The sequence below is a fragment of the Candoia aspera genome, chromosome 5, assembly GCF_035149785.1.
Source record: "Candoia aspera isolate rCanAsp1 chromosome 5, rCanAsp1.hap2, whole genome shotgun sequence".
Taxonomy (NCBI): Eukaryota; Metazoa; Chordata; class Lepidosauria; order Squamata; family Boidae; genus Candoia; species Candoia aspera.
Genome location: NC_086157.1, coordinates 115,996,860 through 116,010,313, shown reverse-complemented (window position 1 = coordinate 116,010,313; position 13,454 = coordinate 115,996,860). Strand labels below are relative to the sequence as shown.

Sequence of the window (13,454 nt, the reverse complement as noted above, 5' to 3'; positions counted from 1 at the left end):
ACAGCTTCCTCAATAGCAGGGAGAGTTTGCATCCTAGAGCAACCATCCATAGGCTAATGAGCATGCTGGATTTGCCAGGACTTCCAACATCTTCAAGGTCTGAAAGGTCTGCACGAGAGACATGAATACTCTGTTCTAACCATCTGTAAGTAATGAACAGCTCTGACTCACAGGAGAAGACCCCAAGGACTCATTAAACTTAGCAAGACATCGTTTCCCTCTTTCCTTCTCGCAGAGATGTAAGAATGCAACTCCCAACATTTCTTTTATACAAACTGAAATTATGGCCCCATGACAACTTTATCCCATCCCATCCCATCTTCCTTTCCCCAAACCAATGGCCTCTGGATTTTGCAGCCAACATCACCTTTGGGTTGATACCTCAATTTATGTGGAGATAAAAAAATTCTTATTCGCCAGCATACAAATATGAAGCAGCACTTCCCAAAACGATAGAGTTCCTCTGACTGGAGAGACAGAGAATGTCTATTCATATCTGTAATGGCCCGCTGGTCCAGATCTTGGTAGAGAACCAGCACAAAAGAAGTCAATATGTATTTCTTCTCAGTCACCTCAAAGGTTGTCACAAATTAGTATAAAGGAACTCTGAACAAGAAAGACACCACACCAGGAAAAATAAAGACAGAGAACAGCCTGTACCAGGGTTTCTCAACCAGGGTTCCATGGAACCCTAGGGTTCCATGAGCGGTCCCTAGGGGTTCCCTGGGAGATCATGATTTATTTAAAAAATTATTTCAAATTCAGGCAACTTCACATTAAAGGTGTAAGTTTCATTCTTGATTTTCAGCCTAGGAACAGTTAATGCATCTATACAGGCCTAACGTCATGAGTACTGATGGCGAGCAGGAGGGGGCCTCTATCCAGGGGGGAAAACGTATGCATAGTTTAGAGACTTTGAGCTGTCAATCAAAGAAACCCAGAACAGACCCGCCTTGACTTTGGGGTTTATCTGTCTGGGTTTTTCCCACGCTTCTTCAGTTTGTTAGGATTTTCTGTCTTATGTAGCAGCAATAAACACTAGAGACCTACTCGTCTCAGCGTGGATCCTGGCTGTTAGGACACCCACTTGTGAAACGAAAGTAATAATTTTGTAACTTCTGGCCTATATTTGAGCCTGAATGGGCAGGGGTTCCCTGAGGCCTGAAAAATATTTCAAGGGTTCCTCCGGGGTCAAAAGGTGGAGTAAGGCTGGCCTATACTCCTGAGTCCAGACTCCAAAGTGCTACAGAATAGACGTCTGTAATCCCAGATTCCCTAAACTTCATCGAATTTGTGCCTATTCCTTCATGCCAGCACACTGCAGCCTGATGTCCTACAGATGACATTGTTTTAATATCAGAAGCTATTACATGCCCCTCAGCCTTTCCCTTCTGAGCTTAAACATTCTCAGTTTTTTCCAGCATGGCCATGCACCCCTTCACACTTTGTCTGTTGTTCTTCAAACTTCTCTCCTCTCTGTTTTTCAGGATTTCATTAACTCCATCCAACTATGGTGTCTTCAGTGTTCCGCTTCCTCTTGACCCATTCACTCTCCCGTCATATATTCCTTTTGCAGTTCAACCCACATCCATTCCCTCTATGTGACAAAGCCACCTCAAGGTACTTCTATCTTACTTGTTGCTTTTGTATTTAATCCACATTCTTTCAGCACCTATTTATCCTTGATCCTACCTCTTCCTGTTTTACCACACATAATTCTTAAGTACCCACTTTCCATTGCATTCAACTTACTTTTATGTGTGTCTTCTTTCATACCCAACTCTCACTTCCACGTAACAAAGGGGTGAGAAACATATTCCTATTTCCCTCTTTCAACATACACTCATTCCTCACAAAAGACCACATACTACTGCCTTTCTACCAGCGTTTGTACTTCTTAACATTTACCCACCCATTTTTCTATCTTTAATAAACATTTTACCAGGATACACTAAGATATTTATTTTCTCTAATTTCCCACCATTTATGTTTGACTTAAAGCTTATTCAATTTTTTTAATGTCAAACACATCTACCTTAGTTTTTGATACATTACTGTACTTCTGACTCCATCATACAATCTAACCATTTGTTTTGGTGCCTTCAAGTCTGTGTTGGGTTCTCAACCAACGACATGGCATCATTTACATACAAAGCACATGTACATTCACGTCTTGAAGCAACATACCTTTAATGTCACCGCAAGCATTCCCTACACATTTATCCATAAATACACTTAACAACCAATGGGACATCTTTAACTTACTCTCTGCTCAATAGTGAATTATTTGCTAAGCATTCCATCCCACTGGCTTTATTTCCATCATATGGAGGTATGACAGGGAAAACATCTTTTAAGTGGTTATTCTTATTACCTTTACATAAAGATAATGTAAACATATAAATACCATAATCAATCAATCACTCTTTCTCTCTCTTACTGCATTCAGCAACCAATCTTCTACTTGATACTTACACAAAGCATTCCATAATTCAAGCTGATTCACTCTATCATATGTTTTCTCTAAATTAAGAAATATATCATAAACTGTCTTTGTCATTTATATATCTTTTAGTGTGCTACTCAAGAGCAAACTTATGGTCTGCACTCTCCCTGGCCAGCATAAAGCCACAGTGCTCTTCCCAAACATTGCTCATTTTCACCTCTTATACCATTTTGATCAGAATTCTGCCATCCATGTTCCCAGGCACAATTAACAAGCTAATCCTTCTGTAGGTTTTGCATCCACTCCGGCATGTGGATTCTCTTTGTATAGGGGAACAGTGACATCAATACTGCAATTATCAGGCACAGATGCCACCTTCACACACACATCAAACAAAACATACATAAGTAAACTGCATCTATATTTTAACCTTTCTCTAGTTATATCATCTATATCTGCAGCCTTATCTTTTCTCACAGCATGCATTACTTCCTTTCATCACTTTCTCATTGGGGATTAACAAAGCATTTGTTTCCATTCCATTCTTTAGCATATTATCACCATCCCCATACAAATTCTCAAATACTCCCTCACTTCAGTTTCATCCCAGATCTTTTACTTCAATTCCATTCACTCTCCTGGAGGCTCCTTGTTTAGCCCTTTTCACCACTCCCAAAACAATTTTTGATTTCCATCAAAGACAGTCTGCATTTTCTCTGCCTCTTTTATATTTAACTGTTCCTTGACTACATTCTTTGCAACTATTTTTTCTCTGTGTACACATTATACAATACAGATAATCCTCGTTTAGCTACCACAATTGGGATCAGCAGCTCTGTCATCAAGTAAAGTGATCGCTGTGGGAAATCATGTAACTATAACTGTGTTTTCCTTTTCCCCACTCACCTGCCCTTTGGAATGCTCACCCCAGTGCTGGGATAATTAGCAAGAAGGGAATTAATGTTTAATTGTTAAATGTTCCAATTACATTCACTGGAAAGGATTACAAGAGAGTAAGCAGGCACACAATGGGGAATATTGTGGTAGGGGACGATATGACGGGAGCCAGAGGGCAGGTCATCATAGAGGAAGACGCCCCCGGTGCTTGTTACCTGTGGTGTATTCCGGCCCTCTGTGCTCGAACCCGGGTCCTGGACAGCAGACTCGTGGTTGTCCTGACTTTTGGCTGCTGCTCTGTAACGCCAGGTCAATAAACAACAAGGCCCCCCTCATATGTGACCTGATCACAGAAGAGGGGGCAGACCTGGCGTGTATTACTGAAACCTGGCTGGGCGTTGAAGGAGGCGTTGCTCTTTCGGAGATATGCCCGGCTGGGTTTCAAGTCTGGCATCAGCCGCGACCTCAGGGCAGGGGAGGAGGGGTGGCTGTTGTCATCCGAGAATCCCTAGTGGCCATCAGGGGCCCTGCTCCACAAGTGGCTGGGTGTGAGACCCTGTTCTTCAAGCTGGGTTCTCGAGAACAGTTGGGAGTTCTGCTACTGTACCAGCCTCCCTGCTGTATAGCGACCTCCCTGCCTGAGCTGCTGGAGGCCGTCTCAGGGCTGGCAGTGGAGTTCTCCAGGCTTATGGTGTTGGGGGACTTCAATCTGCCTTCCTTGGGGCAGGCCTCAGAAGCAGCCCAGGAGTTCATGGCTACCATGACAGCCATGGGCCTGTTCCAGATTATTCAGGACCCGACTAGAGACAGTGGCCTCACCCCGGACCTAGTTTTCTTGTCGGAGCAGTGGCAAGATGATCTGAGGGGAGAATTACAGCTTTCCCCTTTGTCATGGTTGGATCATGCCCTGGTGGCCTTGAGATTCTCTTGTGCCGCCCCCCTTCGCAGGGAGGCAGGACCCATTCGATTGGTCCGCCCCCAGCGACTGATGGACCCAGTGAGGTTTCAGAGGGAGCTGGGGGTTATACCCGAGTCTCTCCTGCACGGTCCAGCGGAGGCCCTGGCTGCTGCCTGGAATAGGGAGGCAGCCAGAGCCTTGGACAGGATCGCGCCTGTGCGGCCTCTCTTGCCCACTCAAACCCGGTACTCCCCGTGGTTTACGGAGGAGCTCAGGGTTTTGAAGAGGGTTAAGAGACACCAAGAGCGCCACTGGAGGAAGACAAAAGCTGAACCCGACCAAACACAAGCTAGAGCCGCGATTAAGGCCTACCTTGTGGCGGTAAGAGCGGCGAAGAGCCAGTACTTCTCCTCTCTTATTGCATCCGCAGAATGCCGCCTGGCGCCCTGTTTAAGATTACCCGATCCCTTTTAGGGAAAGTGGAGTCAGACTTCCATCTACAGGGCCGTGCGGAGGAATTTTTGTGGCACCTGCAGGATAAAATCGCTCGGATCCGGACTGAGCTAGACTCCAAGCGTGAGACAGAGTCGGAGGAGGTACCCAGGGAACGTACTTACCAGGTTATCTGGGACCAGTTCGATCCTGTTGAACCCGAGAAAGTGGACAGGAACCTTTGGACTACAAATGCTACCATGTGCCAACTAGATCCATGCCCCTCCTGGCTGGTGAAAGCAGCATGGGAGGTGACATGTGGCTGGGTCCAGGCAATGGTAAACACATTCTTGAGAGAGGGGGTGTTCCCAGCAGCCTTTAAGCGCTGGTGTGCCCCCTCCTCAAGAAACTGTCGCTGGACCCTACTACATTGGACAATTTTCGCCCAGTCTCCCACCTCCCCTTTTTGGGGAAGGTGGTTGAGAAAGTGGTGGCTTTGCAGCTCCAGAGGATTCTGGATGAAACGGATTATCTAGACCCCTTTCTGTCAGGTTTCAGGCCCGGTTATGGGATGGAACGGCATTGGTTGCACTTATGGATGACCTCTGGCGGGAGCGAGATGGAGGCAGCGCATCCATCCTTGCTCTTCTTGACCTCTCAGCGGCTTTCGATACCATCGACCATGGTATCCTTCTGGACCGACTTAGGGAGTTGGGGGTGGGCGGCGTAGTTCTGCGCTGGTTCACCTCCTTCCTCCAGGGTTGGTCCCAGTTGGTGTTGATAGGGAGCGAGAGATCCAGCCCGCAGCCCCTTCTTTGTGGGGTGCCGCAGGGTTTGGTACTCTCTCCGCTCCTTTTTAACATCTACATGAAACCATTGGCCGAGATCATCCGTCACTACGGGGTGAGATATCATCAATATGCAGATGATACCCAATTATACATCTCCATCCCGGGTGAAGTAAGTGATGCTGTGGCCACCCTTTCCGAGTGCCTGAGGGCTGTGGGGGCCTGGATGGGGGACAACAGGTTGCAGCTGAACCCGGGGAAGACGGAGTGGCTGTGGATTAATGGCTCCTCGATTTCTGGGAAATTGTCATCTTTAATTCTGGATGGGGTTGCACTGCCCCAGACAGACCCGATGCGTAACTTGGGAGTCCTCCTGGACTCACGGCTCCTGCTCGAAGAGCAGGTGGCAGCTGTGGCTAGGAGGGCCTTTGTGCAACTTCGTGTTGTGCGCCAGTTATGCCCCTTCCTGGAGTGAGAGTCCCTTTGAACGGTCACTCATGCCCTGGTTATCTCCCATATAGACTACTGCATTGGGGCTCTACATGGGGCTACCCTTGAAGAGTATCCGGAAGCTACAGCTGGTGCAAAATGCAGTTGCGCAGGTGATCTTGGGTTTCCCAAGATCAGCACATGTCACTCCTTTGCTCTGCGAGCTGCATTGGTTGCCAGTATGCTTCCGGGTCCAATTCAAGGTGTTGGTTATCACCTTTAAAGCCCTGCATGGCACGGGTCCAGGTTGCTTAAGGGACCATCTCCTCCCCATTACATCAGCCCGTCCCACCCAGTCGTGTAGAGAGGGCATGCTACGGACCCCGTCTGCAAGAGAATTCCATCTGGTGGGGTCCAGGAAGTGGGCCTTCTCTGCAATAGCCCTGCCCTTTGGAATATCCTTCCCCTGGAAGTGAGATTAGCTCCCTCCCTCCTGGACTTTAGGAAACAGCTAAAGACCTGGTTCTGTAATTATGCCTGGGGCGGGAGGGAGAGTAGCCATTTCTGGGGATGGTTAGTTTCTTAGAAGGACCCAGTTCTGCCTGCAAATCATAAAGAACTTTTAACCATCGAGGTTTTTATTATATTTATTGTATCTGTATTATAGGGTTTTACAGTTTTATATTTTTATCTATCTTTTATTGTAAACTGCCCAGAGTCCCTTTTGGGAGATGGGCGGTGATAAATTTGATTAATAAATAAAATAAATAAATATGCTGGCTGTTTGTTTAGTGAGCTTAGGGCTGCCAGTACCAGCATTGCTTTCAATGTGTATTCCCCACTGTTGGCCTGCTTACTGTTTTGTAATCCCTTCCTCTCCAATCTCTCCGCTCTGTGAGGTGGGGGGAAAAGAAAAACAACGGGTTAGGCGCAGGACAACGCGTACTGACTGTAATGGCAATCACGTGACTGAGGGATGCTGTGGAGGTCGTAAATGTGCACCTTGGCCACAGTTACTTTGTTTGGCACCATTGTAACTTGCAACTGTCACTGCACAAGGCAACTGGTAAGCAAGGTCTACCTGTATCTTTTCTTCATCTCATTTCTTGCAGTATTCCTTCTCTTCTATGTATTTTCCTCATCATCACCATTTGTTCATCTTCCCACCAAGAATTCTTATTCTATTTATTTATTTATACCACCCATTTCTGAAGGTTCCTTTTTCATACTTTAAACCCTCATCTCCAAATGCTTCCGTGGCACCCTGTCACATAATACTTTCCATATTATTCCAAGCAGCTTCAACATAATCTTTTCCCATGTAAACTTTCCATTCATTAATTAATGAATGGAAAATGGTCCTTGTTTAATGACCACTCATTCAGCGACCATTTGAACTTGTGACGGCACTGAATGAGCGGTAGTTATGACCAGTCCTCAAAGTTCCAGCCGGTACAACGCTCCCGCAGTCACGTGACTGCGATCCAGGTGCCTGGCAACTGGCCCAGTTTTCCGACCATCACAGCATCCTGCAACCAAGTGATTGTGATTTCTGACCTTCCCTGCCAGCTTCCCACAAGCAAGGCCAATGGGGAAGCCGGCAGGAAGTCTGAAGTTGTGATCATGTGAGGTCCTCCCTTAACATCCTGTGCGGTCCTCACTTAACGATGGTAATGGGGGACTGCTGAAACTGACGTCACTAAGTGGCGTGGCCACATGACGTTGAGCTCTTTACGACCACACTGCTTAGTGACGGAATTCTGGTCCCAATTACTGTAGTTAACCAAGGACTACTTGTATCTTCCAATTTTTCTTCGTATTTCTCCTCCTGCAGACTTTCTGTTTTCACCTTCATTCCCCTTCTTTCCTTTTCTTCCGTGTCTATTTGTCCCTAAATCCATCTTGGTATTATATAGAAAAAGGTCTACCCCTCTCATCACTCCTGTATCCTTCACTAATTCTCTCAATATTCCATCATAAACAATCAAACCAATTACACTTCTAGATTAATATTCACTCCGTTGCCATGGGCATCCACAGGCTCACGCGTAAACCATATATTTGGAACAAACAGCTCAGAGTCCCTCTTTGGGGGGAGATGGGCAGTAGCACAAATCTGAGAAATAGATAGATAGATAGATAAATGGGTTTCTTAAAGCAGCCATCGTTCACCACTCGCATTGACTGTTGGGTCTCTGAATGACCCCATCACTTCTTCTGTATCGTCTTCCCCAAACTTGCACCTGATTCTTCTGTTATCACCACTAATGGGAGCACAACTACCACCAGCCTAAGGGTCCGAACTCCCGTATGTACTCACAGCAATCTATTCACACTTTCTGACGTTCGTTTCAGTCCTTTCGTTCATAATTAAACACACCTCTTCACTCCGCTGCATGTATTCAAATCAGGCTATCTTCCTTCAGATGTATTACATCCTTCCTCTTTTTGCCAGTTATGCTGACACACGGTGTCCCTATTTTCCCTTCTTTCATTTCATTAATTCATGCTGTCTTACATTCCAAATCAGTCTTTGGAGTCCCACCTCCTCGGCAGATGAACTCATAAATAGTGACCTCTGCTGCCCTTTGTGGCTTTGGTCAATTCAGGCTTTCACATAACACTTTTCATCTTCATCTGTGCATCTAATTTCTTCTCCTAAGAACTTTAAATGTCATTCCATTGCTTTAATTTCTACAACCTCTGAAGACTATTTTGAATTGTTCTTTGAACTTCTAGGGTATCATTATACCATCTAATTTTGTGTTGCCAGAACATTTAGTAAGCACTCTTCTAACTCTTCATTCAGGTAATTAATAAAAACATTTCACTTATGTTTCAGGGCTAGAAAGAAAGAGAAACTCACGAAAGACGAATCCTCACCTTGGTTGCTGAAGCTTTCAAGAGTTTCATGACTTCTCCCTCGCGGGCATAATCCAAGGGCGTGTGCCCCATTTCATTTCTCTGCAGGGGGTTGGCACCTGAAAAGGAAGAAATGCCACTCAACGTCTGGGAAGGACTCTGAGGACAATCTGCTGATAGACCCTGGATGTTCTGGACTCCTCGTTCATCCTTGTTCTGAGCAAGGCATGAAAGAGAAAGGGACTGTGGCAACCTGCACGGAGGCCAGAGGAAACAACCGAATGTCACGGGGAATAAGAGAGCTTGGTGGAAGGAGGAAGGAACCAAGCAGCCCTTGAAGCACATTCTTCAGGGCCTACAGCCTGGGATGGCTATGCTGGGGCAGAGGCTCGGGATTCCTGGCTTTAACCCTAGCACTGGTCTACTGAAGGAGGTAGACACCCCCCCCATCCAGCTTCCCAGACTCCAAGAGGCTTACAACCTCCAACAGAACGTCAAAAGCTGGCTGGAAGTAAGTATTTACTTATTTCCTTGAATTTGTATTTATATAGAGACCCAGATTGGTCTAGTGGTTAAGGCACCGGGCTAGAAACCGGGAGGCTGTGAGTTCTAGTCCCGCCTGGGGCACAAAGCCAGCTGGGTGACCTTGGGCCAGTCACTCTCTCTCAGCCCTAGGAAGGAGGCAATGGCAAACCACTTCTGAAAAACCTGGCCAAGGAAACTGCAGGGACTAGTCCAGGCAGTCGTCGAAGATCGGACACAACTGAATGCCTCCCCCGCAAAAAAAGTAGAAGGAAGAATGTGATTTTGTCCCCTGTCAGGAGCCCAGAGCTGCGTTCTCTGTGTTCTCTACTTCTGCTTAAGCTTTCATCCCCTCATGGAATTTCTTCTCTCACATTTTATGTTACACCTCTACAAGGTTGCATTGCTCTTCCTTTAGATATTCACAGGGTCTCCTCTTTACTTCATTTTCAGAAATTATTTTTAAAAAGTCATCTTTTTTGTCTACTTTCCCCTCCCAATGTCTATATAGTCCTTTTGGTCATTTCTCCCTTATTTGGTACAACCACTATATTGATGCAGTGAAACAAAACCTTAATCTATGTATTTTTTCCAGTGGGCTCTGAATGAAAAATTTGTGAGGATGCTGAAAAACTCTAACAGGGTCACCCAGATGGTTTAAGCAGGAGCTGTACATCTTTCCATTTGTCATTCAGTGCAATATTAATATCATGGTTAGAGTTCAGATTTCGTCTTCTGCTGTTTTTCTCAGCAACAAGTATGTTTGTGATGAAGGTAATGTTATGATGATTTAAGGAAAGGTATTTCTCTTTTTTACTTCGTTATTTTTCACATTTATTATATTCTTTAAAAAATACTTATTTTTTTAAAAAATATTTCTTAGGATCCAAGAAAATTGGAAAAGTATGTGTGACAGATGATCTGTAGCAAGTTCTGAAAGCATCGCTGGTCACAAAGACACATCTTTCTTGACCAAACTCAAGTGACTTTTGATTCAACTGTTTCCCATTTACTTTTCACTAACAATCCATTGAAAAACACCCTTTTGTAATTGGTCTATACAGATAATCTTCCCTTAATGACAATTGGGACCAGAATTTTGTTTGCTAAGCAAAGTGGTCATTAAGTGAATCTGACCCAATTTCATGGTGGTCGTTAAGCAAACCATGTGGTCGTTAAGCAAATCACATGGTTCCCCATTGATTTTGCTTGCCAGAAGCCAGCCATGAAGGTTGAAAATGGTGATCACGTGGCCATGGGATGCTGCGATGGTCATAAATGTGAACTGGTTACCAAGTGCCCAAATTGTGATCATGTGACCACAGGGATGCTGCGACAGTCCTAAGCGTGAGGACCAATCGCTAGTTGGTTTTTTCCAGCACCGTCATAAGTCCGAAACATCACTAAATGAATGGCTGTTAAGCGAGGACTACCTGTACTGGCTTTAAAAATCACTTTGACTGCTGTATTAATTCTAAGACTGCTTACTGTTTTCTTTTACACCTTCCCTCTTTTTGTACCTCGTCTCAACTTGTCCAAACAGTGCTCTCTCCCTTCTTTTCTTTCCTCTTTCTTTAAGATCAAAGTTTATGGGGAGGAGCCTAAGTTTTTTATTGCCATTTATCCCTTAGTAAATACTGGGACTTTATCAAAAGGGGGGCTTTCTTAGAAAAGAGCAACTGGAGAATGTACTTCTACCTCTTCCGTGCACAGCCACATCGCAAGAGCTGAACTCCTCTGCTCCTCTCCAGCACACACGCAAACACACAAAGGGCAACTGGCCCTACTGGGAGGTGCACGATCCCTGCTTCAAGGACAGGATGTGTTTGATGGGCGAAGTTTGTTGCACACATTCACACCAGGCTCACCACCACCACAGTAAACATGGGCACGCTTTCTATTTCTCTCTCAGCCTTGCATGGGGAGAAAGAAATGATCCCAGAGATGGGGTCTTTTGAGATGCAGAGAGGGCGGCTCCTGCTGCCTAGCCCAGGGCTTCCTGTTCTCTGGCGTCCCCCGTTAAAAGGCTGGCTGCAGAAGCTCCCTCCCCTCCAGGAAGGAGGGCAAGGGCCGTTTCCTCCATCATCCAAAAGGGTAGAGTGGCAACTGGTGCCATGGGGATGACCTTTTTTTGCAGAAAGATGCTGCTTCCTGGGCACATCACAACCCTTTTCTGTAAGACAGCTCTACCTGTTTCTTCCCTAAAGCACACTAGTGCTGGGTTTTCTACTACTGCGAACCCAAGGCAGATAAGAAAGAGCAAGGGGGGAGAGGCCGAAATTAGCTGTTTCCAAGATGCTGCAGAGAGAGATCTACATTTGCTTACAGAATGAAAAAATGCACCCCATAAACATCTGACACAGAGTAATTTCTGTTGCGAGCCCTTGTCGCATCCCATAAAGCTGATCGGAACAGGTGAAATTATATACGGCCTGCCACGGCCACTCAATATCTTTTAAAGAGACAGTGACCAGCACACAACACAGCTCTTTTGTTGCACGACAATGGCCGAGGTCTCCATGGAAGGGGAGAAAGTTTTCTGGGGCCCTCGAGCTGGCCTTTGCCTTGTCTTGGAAGATCTGGATTTCCTGCCGTCAATCTATTAATAACAGCTAACCAATATTGGTCTAATCCCCCTGTTAATGGCTTTGACGACTTGACTAATTGCTGCAATAATTGATAGAACCAGACTCAGGCTACCGGTCGATCTTTACCTCCGATACCAATGGCAATAAAATATTATGCGTTCATAAATAACTTGGTGTCAGCCACTTGCTAACCCAGTGCAGAGGGGGCTGCTGGCTTCCCTAAGAGCCCTGGCCTGACCCCGGCCCTTTGTAGCAGCGGGGCAGCTGCCCTCCAGCAGCAAGTGCTCTCCTAGAGTTAGCCAGGCCTTGGCTGGCCACTGTGCGCCTGCCGAGGGGGCTCCAACCTTTAGGGATCTTGCTGGGACGCAATTTGTCACCTCCCACTAGCTGTCTCTGGCAAAGCATCGACACCTGGGCAATGCCTGGGGCTCTGCAGGGCACCTGCCCACCCCCACCCCCGAATCCTGGCTCCTATCAGTAGGCCCTGACTTATAATATTTGATAAATAGCAGGCTGGCTCACCCACAGCATCACTGCAGCAACACACAGCCAGCGCAGCTGCATAAGGTCACTCATTGGGGAAATATGTTTCCATCAGAGGTATTGAAAAAAGTTTAGCAGAGTGACAGGTCTCAATTTTTCAAATTTTATTAACTCCATCCTCTTAATCATTTGTCTTGAATTCCTCCAGATTCCAGATAACTGTCAATATAGGGGCTCGGGGAAGGGATTATGGATGGAGAGGACCTGCTGGGAGGTTTGAGTTAGTTAATAACTCCAGGGCATGGGGCGGGGGGACAGAAGCCAAGCGGGCAGGAGACTGAGCAGCCCACCTGAAGTGAGGTGGGGCTCCGCTCTGGTGCTTCTCTGTCAACCTGCCAAGCAAGCGTGTGTGTGTGTGTGTGTTCAGGAGACAGAAGTTTCACTCGGTGTAATAAAACAACATCTAATTCAGCACCTCAAGAACAGCCATTCAGGTTAAGAGAAAAAGAAGCCCAGGAGAAACCAGATATGTAGGTTGGAAAAAGATTCCAGGGTCAGTATTTTCCACAGAACATTTCCCACCGTAGGCACATTTTATTTCCTACAGCCCAACACTGTTTCCAACAGTCCAATAAAATATTTTTCCCTCCACTTTAGTTTCTTTGAATATATAGCTCAAATCTCATAAAATAAAGTAGATTTTTTTAACATTCAATAATGTAGCCCAAATACTATAGATATTGAGACAAATACGCTAATTGGAATCATATTTATGGAAAAGGCCCCAATTTCTGGAAAACCCAAATTAAGAGTAGCTCTCAAAAAACCACAGGGATATGTCATAGATGACTGAGCCCCAACGGGCGCAGGATGTTGTGCCTCGAACTCCTGAGATTTGGGCAAATCACTTGCCCACCAGTTCACAGTTGTAATCGAAATTATTCAACCCCCTTTGCAAATCAGGTTGATTATAAAAATGTATAGACTTTCAGCTGTTTGCAATGAACAAATCAAACAAAAGCCATTGAAATAGCTCAACACAACAAATGCTTCAAGTGGTGTCCCCAAAGTCAACTGAAAGTGCAACTTATAATGACTCCCCCACTCTC

The 13,454-nt window shown here is 45.7% G+C and overlaps 1 protein-coding gene across 2 annotated transcripts in view; it reads right to left on the bottom strand.

Moving 5' to 3' along the window:
- The window catches only part of CLPB (ClpB family mitochondrial disaggregase), a 97,467-nt gene that overhangs the window by 38,369 nt on the left and 45,644 nt on the right, over positions 1-13,454 (bottom strand). For both annotated transcript variants that reach the window (XM_063306026.1, XM_063306027.1), the window contains exon 6: positions 8,774-8,871. In XM_063306026.1, coding sequence (XP_063162096.1) covers positions 8,774-8,871 — 98 coding nt within the window. The remainder of the gene's footprint in view (positions 1-8,773; positions 8,872-13,454) is intronic.